Source organism: Sapajus apella, unplaced genomic scaffold, assembly GCF_009761245.1.
Source record: "Sapajus apella isolate SASKATOON/1434 unplaced genomic scaffold, GSC_monkey_1.0 scaffold33, whole genome shotgun sequence".
In the NCBI taxonomy this organism is placed as follows: Eukaryota; Metazoa; Chordata; class Mammalia; order Primates; family Cebidae; genus Sapajus; species Sapajus apella.
In genome coordinates, this window is record NW_022436973.1 from 23,007,211 (window position 1) to 23,026,982 (window position 19,772).

Below are 19,772 nucleotides of genomic sequence, written 5' to 3' on the forward strand. Positions count from 1 at the left end.
CAGAGTGACTCTGTCTCAAAAAAAAGAGCTTTGGGGAATCACTAACTGTGAAGACCTAGTCTCTCCTCGGGTGGAAAGACACTGTGAACTGTGAACCTTTTCCTATTTGCAAAAGTTCTTGTAGAGAAGTGAAAAGAGACTTTGGGGTTCATTTGAACCATTTCAAATATGTCCAGTGTTTGCTTCATTCCAAAGCTGGTCACATGGGTAGGGAAATAGACCTTGGATATCACTCTGGCAAAAAGTTTCTAGAATATCTTCAAAGGCATGAAGATTTATTGCTTTAGGTTTCACAGTTCCATCCACAATCCACTTGGAGTTTATTTTTGTGTATGGTATGAGGTAGAGGTCAAATGTAATTTTTGCTGATGGCTATCCAATTAACCCAACACCATTTTCTTTTTTGAGAGATGGGGGTCTCACTTGTTGCCCAGGCTGGCCTTGAACCTCTGGGCTCAAGCAATCCTCCTGCCTCAGCCTCCTGAGTAGCTGCCTGGGCTCTAACATCATATTTTTAAAAAGTCCATCCTTGCTACACTGCACAGCAGTTCCCATTTCTCTGGGAGATTTTTCTTTCTGGAAGAAGTTAAGGGCTCCACCAATATGAGCAGGGGGCAGGGAGAAGAAGGATCTTTTGCAGAATAGTCAGCAGAAGGCTGGTCAAAGCTGCTGCCTGGCTTTAGCCAGTGAGACCTGTCTAGAGCAAGTCCTGTCTGAGCCAAAATGTAGCCTCAGAAGTGTCTGGTCCCCAGGGTCAGGTGCAAAATGCAGCAGCCTGGTTCTGCTGGGAAACATTTGGAAGAGGAAAGCCGAGGACTTAACTGGAGAGGCACTCTCTCTGAAGGGTGAGCAGCCAAGGGTCTGGTGCCCATCCTACTCCCACCCCCATTAGAAGCCTGGGGGTGGGCTGACGCTGAGAAGGATCCCTTTGTCACCTGGCATCTTGGTACTTCAACTAGAAAGAGCCTGGGCAGTTTCTGTCACCTGGTCCTAGGTAGAGGTGGGACCTGCAGATAAAGGAAAAATCTATGCCTGTTCCAAACTTACTGTGAGTAGGAAAAACCATCTCCCCCTGGATGACTGCAGGGACCATGTCCAGGGAAGACACTGTGTGCCCCACCCATATTCCCTCATCTTTACCGCCTCTGTGTACATCTGTCTGATTCCAACTGTCAGCAACCTGCTTCTCTTTGAGTGTTTTCCCTAGCTACTAGGACTGTTTTTACCACCTGTGGGGAAGACTGGAGGTACCAGAAAGCTAATGTTGCCCTCCCACTCCACCCAGAAGCCCTAAGCACTGCCTGATGAGAATTGGTGTGTAAGTACCCCAGCTGCCTCACTCCTCAGGTGCAAAACTTCTGAGGCATGCATTTTATAGCCTCCCAGAGCTCCCAGCTGGGATTCAGCTTCAGAAAAACTGTACCTCCTGGTTCTCAGCAATGTCTTGACAACTCCCACTTTGGTCCTGACCAGAGAGCTGGGTGACTGAGCCTTCGGTGGCTCTATTATGCTCCCAGCCACAGCTCAGGCGGGCTAGCCTGCTCCCCCTCCCCCAGCAGTCTCCAAGAACAGACATGGGGCAGGGAAGACTTGCTTAGTTGGACTCTGGGGCTGTTTAAAAAGCCCAAGGCCCAAGAAGGCTGCCCGGGGGCAGGGATTGGAGCCACCCCCAGAGCTGCTGAACTGCAGTTGAGAAAAGCAAACCCACACCAAGGAGGCAGGCGAGAGGCTGGGCGCCACCTGCTTGTGGTTTATTGTTCTGTTTTCTCCAAACAGCAGAGCAGAATGTGAGGCCACCTGGGGGGCAGCTGGGCCCTCAGCATGGGGCCAGCCAGAGTCATTGTGTATGGGGCCACAGTCCATGAGACATCCACTGGGGGAAGACCCCAAATACAGGAGGCCTGGCACCCCCTTTTCTGCCTCTTCCATGCCCAAAGCCCCCACAGGGAGGCATGATTCAGCAAGCATGAGAGTGCAGGTCTCAAAGGAAGTGGGGCAGCTTCGGGGCTAAGCAGCTGTTGGAAGCTCCATGGGAGCCTGGGCAGGCCTCCCGAAGCTGCAGGGCACCACCCTTTCACTGGAGAGAAGTTGGGATGCTGGGCCAGTTGAGATGGGTCAGATGCACATAGGACCTTTCCAGGTCACTTCTCCCTGAGTTGTCCTCTTTCCCACGGTCCCCATCCCATGCTCCCCTCACCCGACATCCCTGGTCTGCACAAGATCCATCTGTCTCTTTCAGAGGAACCAAGACCCAGAGAGCGAGGCCCAGAACCCCAGCACCCCTCTGGGATACTCTCCTGCCAAGAGTATCTGCACAGTGCTGGGGCTTCTGACCACCCCAAGACAGGGAGGCAAGAGAAGCTTGTGGGGCTGCTAGTGGGGAGGCTTGAGCACGGGACGAAGGCCTCTCCCCATTCAGCTCACGGGTTGGGGTCTGCCCACAGCCCTGGCCCTGCATCTTTCTGTGCCGCCATCCAGGGCGTGGCTGTGAATCCCAGAGGGACCTCCAGTCCGGGCTCCATGGGAACAACAGCTGCAGACCTGGCGGGGTGAGAGAGGGAGAGAAGATCAGGGAGGAAGGCTGGTTACCAGGGGACAGGAAGCCACTGTTCTCTACCTGCTCAGCTTAGGTTATGGCGGTGGGCTATATGCCTCAGAAAGCAGTCTAGATGGGGGCCCCAGGGAGGAAGACCTGGACCTCAGTTCCCCATCCCTGCTATGGCCTTTTAGAGAGCAAGCCCATCTCAGGGCCCGGTGGGGCAGGGAGGACAGACCCAGTCAGAGACCTACCGTAATTAGGAGTATGCCAGGCCCTGAAGCCCCCGGGCTGGAGAGTGGAACTTGTCAGAATCCTCAAAAGGCTGGTCTGCAGTAGTCAGGGAGAAAGGACCCATAAGCCATGTGCTGCTGCCTGAGGAGCCACCTGCCTGTCACTCTCTGGGCTAGAGATAGCAGGCAAGGCATATAACACTTTCTGAAGGCACTCAGCCACCCCTAGCCCTGGCCTGGGGTCAGCACCGCAGATCAGGGGTGATGGGTGCCTCTCAGATGCTCAGGAGAGGCAGCCCAAGCCCTTGGTCCCTACCTCCCTCAAGAGAGATGACCCCAGGCTCCTTCTCCCAGGGTGGTCTCCTTCAGAGGGTCCGTCTACTTCTTCAAGCACATGGTCACATACCAGGACAGAAAAGGAAGGAGGCCAGCCTCAGGAGCACTGACTGACACACCCACAGCAGCATCCTGTCTGCCTCCCACATCTACGAAATTCATCACTTCATACTCTCCACCACTGCCTGAACCCCTCCCATGGTTCTTTTTGCTGACAGAAGAAATTGGTGACCCTCTGTTCTCTGTGTCCCTCACAATCTAAGCTCCAGACACACCTAAGTTAAGAAAAATTATCCAAAAAAAAGTGACTGTGTATCCTTTCAAAGTCACCCTAGAACATTATAAAATAAGCCCACCTTAAAAGTCATCTTATTCTGGGGCATGTGACATCTTTGTTTTTTTTTAGATGGAGTCTCACTCTGTCACCAGGCTAGAGTGCAGTGGTGCGATCTCAGTTCACTGCAACCTCTGCTTCCTGGGCTCAAGTGATTCTCCTGCCTCAGCCTCCCGAGTAGCTGGGATTACAGGCATGCATGACTGTGCCCAGCTAATTTTTGTGTTTTTAGTAGAAACGGGGTTTCACTATGTTGCCCAGGCTGGTCTTGAACCCCTGACCTCAGGTGATTTACCTCCCTCAGCCTCCCAAAGTGTTAGGATTACAGGTGCGAGCCACTGTGCCTGGCCATGTGACTTCATGCTACTGGCTAGGGCCCAGACTGTTCAGTTGGATGTATGTGAACTTGGAGGAGACTGAGAAATGGCAGATGACTTCTCATTGGTAGAAAAGACAATCCCCAGAGGAGAGTTACAAGTTTATTGCTCTGTAAAAGCAGCCAGCAATCTTATTTTGGCCCTCCTTGTTTTCCTGGCCTCAGTCTCACACTGTCTCCTTTAAGCCGCATTGTCAACCTGTTAGCTCCCTCATTAATGAGTTAAATAAATCGTTGGCATATATATTTGTATCTTATGTTCTTTTTTTTTGAGACAAGGTCTTGTTCTGTTGCCCAGGCTAGACAGACTGGAGTGCAGTGGAGTGATCTTGGCTCACTGCAGCCTTGACCTCCCAGGCTTAAGTGATCCTCCCATTTCTGCCTCCCGAGTAGCTGGGATTACAGGCATACACCACCACACTTAGCTCATTTTTGTATTTTTTTTAGCAATGAGGTTTCGCCATGTTGCCTAGGCTGGTCTTGAACTCCTGACCTCAAGTGATCTGCCCACCTTGGCCTCCCAAAGTGTTGGGATTACAGGTGTAAGCCTCCATACCCAGCCCTATGTTATGTTCTTAATGTTTTGCACGTGGGCTCCAAATCTCTGCCTTCCCACCTACGCACCTGAGGCCTACTCTGTCTAGGGCATTTCTCCCCCACTAAGAACCCCTGCCTCCTCCTTCAAACCCTGTTTGGGCAAGGCCCTCTCTGAAGATGGGCCACCCTCTGGATGGGTCACCAAGCAGCCCCCTTGCCTGCCTGCCCTCCCTGGCATAAAAGTCTGTTATTACTTGAGTCACCATGACAGGCCTGCCTGTACTGTGCAGAGGAGGGTCTCTGGTGGGAAGGGGCCCCGTTCTACCTGCAGGGCAGGGCATCAGCACAGTGCTCAGAAGCTTCTGGGCTGCACTTAGTTGCTCTGACTGCCCTGAGAACAGCAGATTCTGCGGGACTCCATGGATATGCATCATCCTCAGTTGTTCTCCCAGGCCCGGAGCTTCCCCACCCTCCTTCCAGCATTCCCGGACTCTCTCATACAGTGATCTTGGAGCACAGAGTCTCCGTAGAGCATTGTCCACAGCCTCAGCCTCCCTTGCCTTGGCCTGGAGGCTGCCCCACCTGCCTCTGCCTTGGATTTGGAGATGGTTCTGGGGCCGTAGCCACTGGCCTTGCTCTTGTGACAGGCATCCCAGCCTGATCAGTTCCACATCAGGCTGAGGAAACCACGAGGGTGTCTATTCCTGCATCTCAAGGTCATTCCCCGGGAACTAATCTCAAGATGCTCTTAGAAAAATACATTTTGTGCTCAAATAAGTTTGCACCTCCTGTTTCCTAGAAGGTTCACAATGTACACTAGCACATGAAAGGCTCTGACAAAGTCTTCAATAGCCACTTACCTAATGTGAACACTGATTCTTTCCTAATGGTTACCCATTACTGTCTTGGGGAATACTCAATAGGACATGCTCTAACCCAACCTCTTTCAGATCAGTGCCCCACAAACTGCACTGCAGCCTTCTGTGTGGGTGTGAACAGTGCCCTTCCAATCCATATATTCATTCAATAATTCAGCTACTATTTCTTAAGCACCTGCTATGTGCCAGATTGAGGCCTAGGGGATCCTGTGGAAGCACCCCTTAGCCAGATGAGAAAATACCTATAGGCCTCTTAGGGAAGACGCTGGCCCCAGCCCCTGCCATCCCCATCAACAGGGGCCTGATCTGGCCCACCCACATCCTGTTGCCTCCTCCTTTTCCACAGCCGGTCCCCTCTGTTCTGCCAGTGAGTTTCCAGTGACCACCTGGATAAGAAAGTTTCTGTGGTGAAAAGTTTCTGCCGCATGTGGGCAAAGTGACAGAACAGCCATTTCATGAATAGGATGTGGGAGGATGACTTGGTCTCAAGTCTTAATCTGTAAAAGGCGGGCAGGGAAGCTGGGCTAAGCCTCATCTGAGGTCAGTCCCCTTCCATTGTCAGTGACCTAGTCCCTCACAGCAGTGTGTGCTACCCTCTGGTGGACACAGGGAGGCACAGGCACAGGCGCGCAGCCCACGTAGGGTCCTCCCTCCAGCTCAGAGGGTCTTTGCTCTGGGCTCAGCTGAATGAGGAAGGGGTCTTGGGGTAATTTCTAGACCTCATCAACTGTGATTTGAGTCTCTTCCCCTTGGCCAAGTGGTCAACTGAGAGCATCCAGAGTGGTGACCACCCCACGCTGGGAGGCCAGGGGAGTGGGGGCCAGAGGGACCTCCCTGGACTCCTGTAGAGCTCCCTGCTCTCCATCCTCCAAGAAGAGCTGGTCAGCCAGCATGAGGCACCGATGAGGTACAGATGGAGCGGCCTCCCCTTGCCCAGCTGCTCCACCAGGGCCCTTCCTTCCTGCCACAGTGAGGCAGGGTGGATCACTTACCTGGAAGCCCTTCTCCGTGGGCTCTGGGGCAGGCCTGGGGCGGGGAGGTCGGGGGGCGCAGCACGGGGGCGAAGGCGCTCCTCTGTTTGACGGCGGAGATCATGTTGACAGGCGAGAAGGAGAAGACGCTGGTGGTGGGGGCAGCGGCCGGGAGGGACATGGAGGAGGCAGTCGCCAGTGGGGGGCTAGAGGGCATGACTCCGGGGCGGGGCGGGGAGGGGAAGGCGCAGCAGGGAAGGCGGTGGGAGACACAACAGGGAGACAGCACCAGAGTGAGCAGCTGGGCTGGGGCCCCACGTGGGTTGCTGACCCAGGTACCAGGCTCAGACCTCACTGGGAGCTATGAGGGTCCTGGACCAGCCCTGCCTTCTTGAGGGTTCTGGAGACCTTTTTTTGGGGATGGGGAATGACAGGGCCAGACCAGGTAAAGACAAAAGCAAAACCAGAACATTCAATAAAACCAGACAGTGGGAGGTGCCCCCCAAAGATGAGATGAGCAACAGCTGGACTATTTCAGGATTTCTGCTGAAAGCCCCTGGGATTCTGAGATGCTAGGAAACACCTATGAGCCCTGGGGTGCCAAGGCTAGAGTCAAAGTTCAGGGGTCACAGATGAGCTGGAGCAAGTAGTCAGGGATGAAGTTTGGGGGAACACACAGGCTCCTGTTACAAGGCCTCTCTGTCCAACATCACAAACAGGGCACCAACTTCCTCCTCAAATATGCTCTCCTTGCCAAAGTCCCCTATGCTCCTCTGTCCCTCTCCCACCTTCCCCTGCGTGCTAAGTCACTTTGTTTCCTTACAGCTTAATGCAGGTCCTTGTCATCTCTAGTTGGGACCCTGGGAGTCTCCTGAATCTCCCTCTTCCAGCGGGTCAATTTTTAAAAAATTTTTATTTACTTATTTATTTATTTATTTATTTAATAAAGACAGGGTTTCACCATGTTGGTCAGGCTGGTCTTGAACTCCCGACCTCAGGTGATCTGCCCACCTTGGCCTCCAAAGTGCTTGGATTACAGGCATGAGCCACTATGCCCAGCCCCAGCTGGTCAATTTTAAAGAAAAGTGCAGTGATCTACATCCTCAGATCTTCCTGTTCTCAAACTCCCTAGCCATCCAGCTGTGGCTTGTCCTCCTGGGAATGGCAAGGGAGCCTCCTGCACACAGGCTTTGCCTGCCCCCTCTTCCTGCAGACTTCTCTCCTGGAGGCTCGGGACCAGGGAATCTCTGGATCCCACCTTTCTACATCCTCATCTGAATCCAGTTCCCTGCCTCTCTCCTGTAAAGACCCATAAGGCCGTGATTTGAGTATTGTCCTGGCAGCAGGCAGTAGGGTGTTCTGGCAAACTCAATGAGAATGACACTTTTCATTGACACTTTTCAATGAGGCTTCCTGGAAGAAAGCAATAGCCTGAGAAGGCTGCCTTTGGCATCAGAGGACCCTCCTACCCCTTTTGATACAATAATGCCTTCAACAGCTGCCCCTCTTCCAAATGCCCTCAGCCTCATCTCCTTTAAGACAATAGTTACTGCTATCTGGAGAGGCCCCCAGAACCTGATGAAGGGCTTCAGAACATTGCCAGAAAATGTACTATAGCTCTGGACACCCAGGGCTCACAGCCACATTTTGCACTTTGGGTAGGTAGCATGGGGAATTGTGAGTCATTCCACGGAATTGTGGCTGAAGCAGAATTACAAAGAGAGACCCAAGCAAACAGCCCTTGAGCCTCCAGCTGGGACAGTTCTGATGCCATTCCAGGAATGTTCCAGCAAACTCAATGAGAATGACAGCTCTTGGAGTTGGGCCACAATGCACCCTGCACGTGGGGAGTGGAAGGGTACCCGGGTAAGCCCTGGCCAAGACAATATCATGAAATGGGACCAACCCTCCCTCAAGTCCAGCGTGTCTCCAGCTGATGCTGGGCTGAAGCAGCTCTGGAATTCTTGATCTTCTTGCTGAATCAGAAGACCCCAGGTGGGCTGGCTTCTGCACACTGGGGCAGCGTGTTCCCCTACTGTTGGCCACACTGTATGTGTGGGAGGAGACCAATGTTGCAGACTTCCCTAGTGTTGGCCAAAGGGGAAAGTTTCAAAACCAAGGGGGCGCCCACAGAGAGGCTGTGAGGGGACTGCCCCGGAACTGAAGGGAAGCAGGAGCAGTCAGGTCTGGTTTGAGCAAACAGCCAGGAGAGGCAGGGGCCTTGGGAGGGACGCCAGAGGGTCATGGCCTATGCGGACTCTGGCTTATGGGGCCTTGGGTTCCAGAAGCTCGGGCTGGAGGAAAGGGCCGGACTCCAGCCTTCAGCCAGAAACAGCGGCAGGCAGGACACAGGCCCTACAAGGAAAGCTAGGTGGGCGGACTGACAGTGCAGTCCCAGCAATGGTGAATATGGGGCAGCGAGAGGGGAGGGAACCACAGGCAAAGCCACAACCAGTTCCTTCTGGGACAGACTTCACCACTTCTCCAGCACTGCAGCAGAGTCGCCTGGGACTTGAGGGACAACCTCTCTTATGATTGATAGGGAGGCTTCTTGCAGGTGACAGGAGTGGGGGGATCCTCCAAGCCCTGGGCTTTGCGTACAGTGGGCGCTTTACAAATGTCTGCTGAATGGCTAAGCTCAAAAGAGCTGTGAACATGCTGATCTGGAACTTGATGTTGGTAGAGACTTGAGGGCAGTGTAAAATGACAAGGCATCAGAGCCGTTGGGAATGACATATAGACTCACTCATGACACAAAGACATTGCCCATCCACCCAGCTCTGAGCTCCCCACTCTAAGAAGCCAGATGGGAGGTGGTCAGAGTCCACAGTCAGGGCTGGGACTCCGAAATCATACATCCTTGAGAATTTTGCCTGGCCCTTTAGGCACAGTGGCACATTCAGATCCGAGATCAACCTTAAGCAAGGGGTGGAATTGACCCTATTTGAGAGGAAACAAGTTTAAATAAGCAACTTGCTGAATGCCCGGCAGCTCCTGATCCGGACACTGAAACTCAACTTTTGTCTGATCACATAGAATTCGCTCGCTCTGCCGGACGCCATCGCAGAGACCACATCCTCCCCACGCCCACCGGGCCTCTGGGAGTCCTGGGGGCTGGGGGCCGCGAGAAGGAAGCCGGTTTCCCTCGAGCCCTGAGTTTCTTTAGGCTTCCGGCAGGCGGCGCCAGCCTCCTCCCCAAGTCCTGGCGCAAGATGGGAAGGGGGCGGTGTCCCAGGTTGCAGCCGGACGCCCGCCACCCATTAGAGCCCACTTCAGGGGGACTGGAGGCCTAGAAGGGATGTGCATTACGGATCGGCAAAGAAGGCTAAAGATGCACAAAGTACTCTGGCCCCAGGACCCCGGGATGTGCAGCCGAGGGGTGGGGTTGAGGTCCCGCCGCAGGGGAGGTCCCAGGCGGGGAGGGTGGGCCTCCCCCCGAGGGCTGGGCCAGGGTGGACCCTCAAGGCGCCAGCGCCTCAACTCCTTCGGGATGGGCGGGGGCGGGGCTGAGCCCTTTTCCGCTCCCCGGCCCCAGCCCTCCCCTCGCAGGCGGGGGACACTCACTGGCGAAGGGCGAGGTGGCTGTGGAGCCGTTGAGGAAGCTGGGGGACCCAGGCACACCGAGGCCGGCCACGCCCGGCGCGCCGTAGCCGCCCAGGCCAGCTCCAAGGCCGCTGCCATAGCCGCTCTGCTGCGAGCCGGGGCTGGGAGCGAACCCGCGGGGGGACGCGCTGCTGCAGCTGCGCGCGTAGCCTGCGAGAGAGAGCGCGGCGGTCAGGGGGAGGCGCCGGCCGGGGCGGGGCGGTGGCGGGGCCCAAGGGCGGCGGGGAGGCTCGGCGCACGCACCCGGCTCGGGCCCCGGGGTGGCGTCCCCGACGGCGATGGCTAGCGGGCTGCTGAAGGCGTTGATGCCCACGACAGCAGGGTGCGGGTGGCTCGGGGCCAGGGGTCCGAGAGGCCCGGGCGCGCGGGGGGCGCTGTACAGAGCCTCGGCCACGTCCGCCGCGCGCTTCAGGAGGAGCTCCTGCGAAAGCAAGAGCTGGGCACGGCCGGGGCAGCCGCGGGCGCCGGGTGCGGGGGAGCCCCGGGCCGGGCGGCGTTGGGAGGGCGGAGGCGCCATACCTGGTTACTGCCTGGCACTCCGTACAGAGCCTCCGCCAAGTCGGCCGCCCTCTTCAGCAGCACTTCCTGGGGACGTGGGAGAGACAGCGGGACGGAGGGGCAGCTCCTGGGGGCGACGAAGGGGCCCCCTGGAGCCCCTCCTCACCCCCTCGCCCACAGGACACCCTCAGCCCCGCCCCACCCCTCTGTGTACCTTGGGCAGCCTCTCAGGGTCTCCGGGGTGTCTGGGAATGACTTTCTGTAGCCTCTGGAATCCGTAGTCAATGGTGGGCTCGTTCAGGGCTGGGGAGAGGGGCGGCGTTTGGAGGACTCCCTCGCAGCCCCCTACTCCCAGAGTGGGACTCAGGGCGCCAAAAGCAGGCCAGCGCCCAGTCCAGGAGCCTCGCCGCAGCCCCTCCACCAGGTCCAGCCCAAGTCCCCGGGAAAACTCCAGGCACACCCGGTAGCGAGGTTCGGGGAAGTTTCAGTTCCGTTTGTTCATTCAACAAATATTTTCAGAGCCAGGCTCTGTCCTCTGCGCTAGGCGCTTGGCCATGAACACACATGCACTATACGATCCCATTTGTGATTAGAAAAATGGGAAACTGTATACACATATAAGCTATATTCCTAAGGGCAGAACTCCATGGAGTTTTCTGTTTGCATCCAGTCAAATCGGGAGTTTATTATAAAAAAGAAAAAACTCAACAATCTCCATTTATCACAGCTCAAGTGGACCCTCCGCAGCATCTGAGAGCTAGAGGTTTGCATGCACTCCAGGGAAGCGACTGGAGAAGTGGGTGGCTTGGGCTGGGGCGGGAGGATGGAAGTGGAGAAGATCCGGCCAGCGGCCAGATTCTACACTGCATCTTCATGTGTGTTGTGTTTACTGCTTACCCTGGCGTTGTGCAAGGAGTGTGTGTGTGTGTGTGTGTGTGTGAGCGTCTGACCCAGCTCCCTACGCACTTCTCCTCCTCCTTCCCCTTTTCCTGATTCCCGCACCTTCCTCTTGGGATAGCCTGGCCTGACCTATTCCACCAGTCTTAATGCCCTACCTTCACCTCTAATTCTGACTTAGTGTATTTCCTTTAGTTTTCCGGCAAAGAGGAAAGCACTTCTGGGGCTTGGCACTGGTCGTTCCATCTCCTGCGACTGCGCGTCCTTCCCCAGGTCAACCTCCCTACTCAGCCCTTGGGTTTCCTCATTGCAGGGCTCAGCAGACTCTCACTATCGGAGGTTTCCCTTGACTGTCAGCCTCTGGACCCTGTAACCGCACCCACCCCACGCAGTTCTCTGCTCGGCCTTTACGTGTTAGACTGAAGCCTCCCTGAGGGTAAGCAGGGTCACTACCGAGTGTCCCTCGAAGGGCTCGATGAGCATCGATGTGTGTGTGTGTGGGGGGGGGCAGCGTGCTGGTGGGGAGTGCAGTGGGGTGGCTTGGCTGGGGTGTGGCGGGAGGATGGAAATGGAGAAGGCTCGGCCAGCGGCCAAATAGAGCGGGGCTGGGGGGGTTCTACACTGCATCTCTACGCGTGTTCACTGCTCACTCTGGCAAGGGGTGTGTCTGTGTATGTACGCAGGTGTGTGTGCGTGTATATGCCGTGAGGCCCGGGGTAGCGTGGGGGAACCAAGAGACCCAGGGGAAGATTCGGGGAGCAGCGACCTCATTTGGTGGCATCTTTGAAATAAACACCCCTTTGGAGAGTCTCTAAACCCTGGAGGGTCTGCGGGCGGGAGATACAATGTTCAGGAAGTGAGATGGCCGAAGGAGAAAGAATGTTGGTTGTGGGGCGGCGAGGGGGACGGGACACTTTGTAGGAAAGGATTATGGAGCCAGAGGCCAGGGAGGGAAACACACAGATCCAGGGAAAGACTGTCCTGCGAGCGAGCGGTCACAGGCATTGGTGGGTGGAGGCTGCCTGAAGCCGTCTAGGGGGCGTGGCCACAGCTAACTCCAAACTCCAAGAACCCAGATCCGTGCTCGTGCACGGGATGGGCTCCCTCCGCGCACCTTAGACCTCCCCTGCCCCGCCCGACTCCTCACCTGTGTAGACAAAGCGGCCGGGGGCTCCCTTGCAAAACTGCTTGGATTTGTAGGAGAGGGTCACCTCCACCACCCCGGGGATGTGCCGCGGGGGCGTCTGCACCCGGATGGCGTGGGGCGTGATGAGCTGCGAGGGGAGAGGGGAGGCCTGCAGGTTCCGCACCGGCGAGGGGAGGGCCCAGCCCCCAGGCCCCGAGGGATACTGGCGGGGTTGGCCCACCTCGCTCCACACGAGTACGTTTCCGAACACGACCTGCAACCCGTCGAAGAAGTTGTCGCCGATGACAATGACCGTGGCGCCGCCCGTGGTCCAGCCCTCCCCGGGGCTGATGGCCTTGATGCAGGGGGTGGCAGCTGGGAGGCAGGAGAGGACCCAGGTCAGGGGACAGCGCGGAGGTAGGGCCTGGGGGCTGGCTGGGCCCGCGGCGGCCGGGGCTGGGCTGGGGGTCCTGACCTTCGGAGGGGTCCAGGCGGCGCGCCCTGCGGCCATGCTTGGAGTTGTTGTGCACAAACATGTTGTCGGACACGGCCAGCACGTGTCCGTCCACGCTCACCGTCGTGGACACCACCACCTGCGAGGAGAGCCGAGGCCAGCCTGGCTGGGGCCCTCGGGGGCTCCCGGGAGGGGAAGGTGGTGGGGAACCAGCACCTTGAGGCTGGTGGCTGGATGCTGGAATTTAGGGTCACTGGTGGGAGGAGGAGGGCTTCAGTCCTGCAGTGTCTGAGCTGGTGGAAGGGGGCCAGCTGGATCAGGTGACACCCCCAGATGAACTGACTCCCCAGAGCGACAAAAATAAAGACTCCTGAAAAAACTGGCTCCTTGGGCAAAGGGTGGCTACTGTTTTTGCATACACAGCAATGCGGGGCTGCATCCACGGGCCTCCAAGGCAGGAATGGTGTCTGAGGCAAGGAGGGGGGGGGCAGCATCCGCTGGAGAACCCATCAGCAGGAGCCCCTGCCCTATTCTGGGGAGAAAACTGGGGCTGCCTTCTTCCCCCTCTCCCCTGCACTGGGAGGGGTGTGCAGGTTGGGGATGTGCTGAGGGCAGCTGCTCTCCGCTTCACGCTATGCAAATTGCCTGGGTCGTTAATCATGTAAAAATGTCACAATTAGCATCTTCTTAAGTGGGACTCTAATGAAGCCTCCCTTGGCAGCCAGCATAAGTTGAGAAGGAGCTGCCCCACCCCCAGCAGGATCCAGGCTGGGGAGGCACAGGGCTGGGCAGAGATCTGCCCAGGGTGGCAGGGTCACAGCCTTCCCCTCCACCTCCCCTCCCCTCCCTCAGGAAAGGGTGGGGTTGCAAGGGGAAACCCTCTCTCCAGACCCACCTGGAAGCGGCGCATGTCTCGGGGATTCCCCGCATTCTTCAGGCAGTTCTGGTTGCATTTGAGGAAGAACTTGAGGAAGAACCTGAAACAGTGTGGTCGGTGGGCTCAAGGGTTTGGGGGTTCTGGAAACAGATGAGGATCCAACTGCTTCCTGCCATGCTCCCTCCCAGCAGGATGACTCCCCTCTGCCTGCTCCCACTCGGCCACACACCCCTGTTCCCATCATGGCCTGCATATACACAGGGTGCCTGACACACACCAAATAGACTCATCACAATGACTACTTCGCTACACAACCATCCACACAGTGTACCATACACACAGTGCTTATTTATCCCACAAAGTGTATATGTAGCACTCCCACACAATATATATTCCTGATAAAGAGTATGTCCATCATATACACTGCATATACCTATTAGTCATTATTCCCACCACACTGTATACCCATATACATTCAATGTATGCTCTGTATGTAGCATGTACACACTTACCCGATGTAACCTTATCACACACTATGTGTATGTCATAGTATATGCTTATCACCACATAGGACATCTGTCACATGACACAACCCTCCCCAGAGTATACCCATTACCCACACAATGTACACTCCTCATACACAGCATATTCTTTGTAGACACTGTTTATGCCTTGTATACTATTACAAAATACAGCCACCACACACACCCGGGGTATAACCTTCACACAAGCATAAACAACATGTACTCCATAAATAGCCTGCACTCATCACACATGTAGTGGCATAGTAATCAGACACAGAGCCTGTGCCCATCACGCAGTGTATGCCCACCCCACACAGTATATGCACAGATAAACAGAAAATACACAGAACAAATACATTAATACACATTTTATGTTATAAATGATTACCCAAAATGTAGTTATTGCAAATACTGTAAAGCTATCCTGTATAGCAGATGCCTCGAGCAAATTCCCCTCCCACATGGCAGATCCTCCTCCCACACATGTTATAACCATTATACACACAGGAAAAGTTTAATCACACAGAGCACATACCCACCACATACACATGGTGTATCTGTCAGACATGTGGTACAGATACTGTGAATGTCTTCTTGTTTACATAGAGTTACTGGGAAAAAAACACATAAGAGCTGAAGAGGCTGCTTTTTGGACACACACATGAGCACTTAGTCCTCCTCTCCTTCCTGGCAGTTGGCCTTGGTCCTGTCACCTACCAGTAAGGTAGCCATGAACAACACTCTGGCTGTTGTACTGTTTTGATTTGTTTTGTTTTTTGAGGCGGAGTCTTGCTCTGTCACCCAGGTTGGAGTGTAGTGGTGCCATCTCTCATCGAAACCTCCGCCTCCCAGGTTCAAGCAATTCTTCCTGCCTCAGCCTCCTGAGTAGCTGGGATTACAGGCACCTGCCACCACGCCCTGCTAATTTTTGTAGTTTTAGTAGAGACAGGGTTTTGCCATGTTGCCCAGGCTGGTCTCGAACTCCTGACCTCAGGGGATTTGCCCGCCTCAGCCTCCCGAAGTGCTGGGATTATAGGCGTGAGCCACCGCGCCTGGCCCTGTTGTACTCTTAGTAAACTCAGAATATGATCAGTATCTGCCCTATGCTCTATAGCACTCTGTGAGCATCTGGGAAGATGCCTTTTACAAATTGTAGAGTGCAGGGCTAACGTCTGCAGTAGGTCCTGCATGTGGCACTGCCTCCTAGGCCACTGTATGAGCTCCTCATCAGTCAGCTTCCTCATTTTACCTCCACCCAATTGGGAGATATTTTTACCATAGTATTTACTAAAGCAAATACAAGGCCGGGCGCGGTGGCTCAAGCCTGTAATCCCAGCCCTTTGGGAGGCGGAGGTGGGTGGATCACAAGGTCAGGAGATCAAGACCAGGCCGGCCAACATGGTGAAACCATGTCTCTACTAAAAAATACAAAAATTAGCTGGGCATGGTGGCTTGTACCTGTAATCCCAGCTACTTGGGAGGCTGAGGTAGGAGAATTGCTTGAACTGGGACCTGGGAGGTGGAGGTTGCAGTGAGCCGAGATCCAGCCTGGGCTACAGAGGGAGACTGTCTCCAAAAAAAAAAAAAAAAAAAGAGGAAATACAAGAGAATACAAGAGTCCCAGACCTAGGTGGACCTTTAACCACCATATTAGTTACTCATGTACTACTTATATATCCCAAATTTGAACGTTCATTTAATTTACCAGTGTTGCATGCAAAGTCTGTAAACAAGGAATTCCCATTCAGAGGAAGATTTGTTACAGGCCCTGAAAGCCTCGTCCCCCAAAAAGAGGTCTCCAAGTGCTGGGAGGAGTAAGCACTGGCCCTGGAACTCAAGTGTCCCCAGGGGGCAGCCCCTCATTGGGAGCTGGTGGCAGTCCCCTTTCTGGAGATGCCTCTCCCTGGGGTCCTGCCTCTGTCTACACTTCCAGCACTTGTCATGTTCCCCCACACAGTGGCCATCCCCTTTATTCCCCAAACGGTGCACCCCTACAGTGTAGACAATCCATTTACCCCTACAGGATACCCTGCAGTGCAGACAGCTGTTACGCCTCAAACAGTAGTCACCAATGTGTAGACACCATATATACCCGCCATGGGTCACCCCAAGGTGCAGACACCTCCAGTGCTCCTGAGAGGCACACCTGCATGATGGAGGCACTCCATTTCTCTCTTATTAGTTGCTACAGTAACTACTCCCTACACCCTTTATGATACCTTATGATGTAAACACACTACACCCACATGTATGACATGTTCGTCATCCATGCCCCACATTCACATGTGACAGGGTACAGACTCCCTAGTCACATATGCAGTGCAGACTAGTTCCTTTAAATTAAGTACCCATGTGCTTGGTCCTTCAACACATGCTAGATGGAGGGGAAAACACCAGGATGGGACACAGTCTCTGTCCTAAAGAGACTGAATGCTCAACTTTGGGTACCACTGAAGATGCGACAAGCATAGGACTGCACCAGAAGATGACACATGTGCCCACTGCACCCCAGTCCACTCAAACCTAAGGAATCAAGAGGAACGGTCCTTGGGAAGGGGCCAAGATAGGGGCTCTGGCCAGGGCCGGACTCTCTGCATGACCTGGGGTAGGTAAATCTTTTCACATCCATGAAGGGAGAGTAGCAACTGATGGCTACGATGACACCTTCTAGTCCTGCCTCTGGGACATCCTTTACTTCTGCTCTCCCCAAGGCTGTGGTTTCCTGCAGGGTCCTGCTCCCTCACTGGCCCTTCCCCAAGTCTTTGCTCAGCAGATCGTCCCGATGTCCCTTTCCAGTACAGGTTTCTTTTGTCCTTTGGGTCCACACCGAGTCTCATGCCCTGTCCAGCCACCATTTTCTGGCCACTCTAAATCTCAAGGCCCACCCCTCCCTGAGAGCCCTAGAGCCCTGCCAGCACCTCTGTCTATGGGGACACCTCAGTGTTTGCATTACCTGCAGATTGTGGGTGAGTAAAAGCAGCAGCACAAAGCCTGGGTCTGCGGTGGGGGCTGAGGGTCAGTCCCCTTTTCCCTTCCCTCTGGTCCCGTCCTCAGAGCTAGCACATAGCCAAAGGCATCCATGGTGCCACTGAAACCTCACTCCCAGCTGGTAGTCCACAAGGCTGCTCCCCCCCACCCCCGGTCAGAGAGCCTGCACCACCCCCAAGACCAGCAGTGTCAGCGTCACCTGAGATCTTGCTACAAATGTAGAATCTCAGCCCCCACCTCAGACCTGCTGAGTCAGAACACATCTGTGCATTCCTACGCCCTTCAGGTGAGGCTGGTGTACCCTGAAGTTTGGAAACCACTGCACTGGAGCTGCGCTATCCATTACTATAGCCACCAGCCTCACGTGGCATGAACCCTTGCAATGTGGCTAGTTTGAACTTGAGATATGTGGTAAGTGTAACATCTGATTTCCAAGACTTAGAAAAAAAAGAATGTAAAATAATTCATCAGTAATCTTTTATGTTGATTTCATGTGGAAATACTCATCTTTTAGATATATTGGGTTAAATAAAATGTATTATCAAAATTAATTGTATCAGTTGCTTGTGGCTACTGGAAAATTTAACATTACATATGTGACTTGAGGCCCTGCTCAGTGGCTCACACCTATAATCCCAGCATTTTGGGAGGCCAAGCCACCTTGGGAGATTGCTTTAGGCCAGGAGTTTGAGACTAGCCTGGCCGACATTGTGAAATTCCATCTCTACTAAAAATACAAAAATTAGCTGGGTGACGTAGCACATGCCTGTAGTCCCAGCTACTCAGGAGGCTGAGGCATGAGAATTGCTTGAACGAGGGAAGTGGAGCTTCCAGTGAGCCAAGATTGCACCACTGCACTCCTGGGTGACAGAGTGAGACTCTGTCTCAAAAAAAAAAAAAAAAAAAAAAGCATATGTACATATGTAGCTTGCACTATATTAATATAGACAATGCATCTCTGGAGTATTATGTCTCTAGGAGAAAGTGACTCACATTTACTATTGACTGGAGCACAGACTGTAAAGTGCTAATTTGTAGAAAACTGGTAAGATACAAATGATATTTGTCAGTGGGAGCTAAAAACTTTGATGACCGGCCAGGCGCAGTGGCTCATGCCTATAATCCTAGCACTTTGGGAGGCCGAGGTGGGCGGATCATGAAGTCAGGAGTTTGAGACTGGCGTGGCCAATATGGTGATACCTGGTCTCTAGAAAATACAAAAATTAGGCAGGCATCGTGGCGCTCGCCTGCGGTCCCAGCAATTCAGGATTAGCTGAGGCAGGAGAATCACTTGAACCCGGGAGGTGGAGGTTGCAGTGAGCTGGGATTGCATCACTGCACCCCAGCCTGGGCAACAGAGTGAGACTCTGTCTCAAAACAAAACAAAAACAAACACACAAAACACACAAAAACTTTGATGATCTGAAGGTAGAGCACGGAAAGACAGATAATGGAGAAGGGACTGAGTTGGGGGGCAGGGAATGAAGAGAAGTGGGTTATAGGGTACAAACAAGCAGCAAGACAGGAGGAATAAATTTGATGTTTGATAGCAGAGTAGGGTGGCAATACTTAGCAAAAATGTATTGTACCCGTGTGATGGACACCCTAAATATCCGGATTGGATCATCACACATTGTATACATGTGACAAAATTTCACTTTTACTCTGTAAATTTATACCCCCCCAAAATTTGTATGACTTGGAAACAAATGATATTTGTTAGGAGAAGTAAATAATTTCTGTTTGGTGGAGAAATTAGCCTTAAAGATGATAAAATTGTTCTACAGACAATAACTAGCTTTGTATCTAATCTGGCAATCTTATTCCAGTATTATTCACACAATCCCTTGCCTCTCCTTCCCTCCCCTCCACCCCTTTCCATATACACATGCACACTCACACACTCACACATGTATACATCGGTTTCTCTTCGTCTTGAGTCAGCTTTGTCATCCCATTGGTTCCCTCTTCAATAAGTTACAGAAAACTTCGACACATGCTCAGTAGCAATTTGTATGAGAATCATGCTTTTGACATTTTGAAGACTGTGCTTTGGCAAAGGTGACCGGCCCCCAAGGCTGGACCTAGAATGAGAGGACTTCCATTGGGATCTAGGAGAACCAGGAGCCCTACCTCTCCCCTGGACCTAGAGTGACTGCTGACCCTCCCCGTCCGGGCGCAGTTGCCTGGTCCTCTCCTGGCCCACCAGGAGGAGACAGACACACCGCGGAGACTGGAAAGGCAAACATGAGGACAAACCAAGGTACTTCTCTGTTGGCTAACGCCCGGGGGTGACACTTTATTCCACCTGAGCAGTCAGGGAAGGATGGGAATGGAGTCAGGGAAGAAGAAGGAGGGGCAGCTGCAGGTCATCCAGGCCATGTCCGCACAGAGGCCAGATGCAGGGGCTGGGAACTGGGGGAGGGTGAGAGACCCTGTGGGCAGGGGAGCTGGAGAGAGACACCTACACACGTGGAACACACATGGACATGGGAACTGTGGGAAGGTGCTCTCCTTGAAAGAAGAGAGCCTGGGCAGGGCCTGGGTAAGTGAAGACAAGGTTCTGGGCCTGGGACACCCTGCAGGGACTTGAGGCAGGAAGGG

The 19,772-nt window shown here is 54.0% G+C and overlaps 1 protein-coding gene across 3 annotated transcripts in view; it reads right to left on the reverse strand.

Annotated features, from left to right (window-relative positions):
* Positions 1 to 1,705: 1,705 nt before the first annotated feature.
* Positions 1,706 to 19,772, reverse strand: part of EBF4 (EBF family member 4) — a 69,696-nt gene continuing 51,629 nt past the window's right edge. For all 3 annotated transcript variants that reach the window (XM_032295609.1, XM_032295610.1, XM_032295608.1), the window contains 11 exons: positions 13,675 to 13,756; positions 12,801 to 12,918; positions 12,567 to 12,700; positions 12,347 to 12,473; positions 10,517 to 10,605; positions 10,324 to 10,389; positions 10,048 to 10,225; positions 9,766 to 9,954; positions 6,223 to 6,420; positions 2,791 to 2,866; positions 1,706 to 2,541 (listed from right to left, as the gene is read on the reverse strand). In XM_032295609.1, the coding sequence (XP_032151500.1) occupies positions 2,796 to 2,866; positions 6,223 to 6,420; positions 9,766 to 9,954; positions 10,048 to 10,225; positions 10,324 to 10,389; positions 10,517 to 10,605; positions 12,347 to 12,473; positions 12,567 to 12,700; positions 12,801 to 12,918; positions 13,675 to 13,756 (1,252 nt within the window). In that variant the 3' untranslated portion in view covers positions 1,706 to 2,541; positions 2,791 to 2,795. The remainder of the gene's footprint in view (positions 2,542 to 2,790; positions 2,867 to 6,222; positions 6,421 to 9,765; positions 9,955 to 10,047; positions 10,226 to 10,323; positions 10,390 to 10,516; positions 10,606 to 12,346; positions 12,474 to 12,566; positions 12,701 to 12,800; positions 12,919 to 13,674; positions 13,757 to 19,772) is intronic.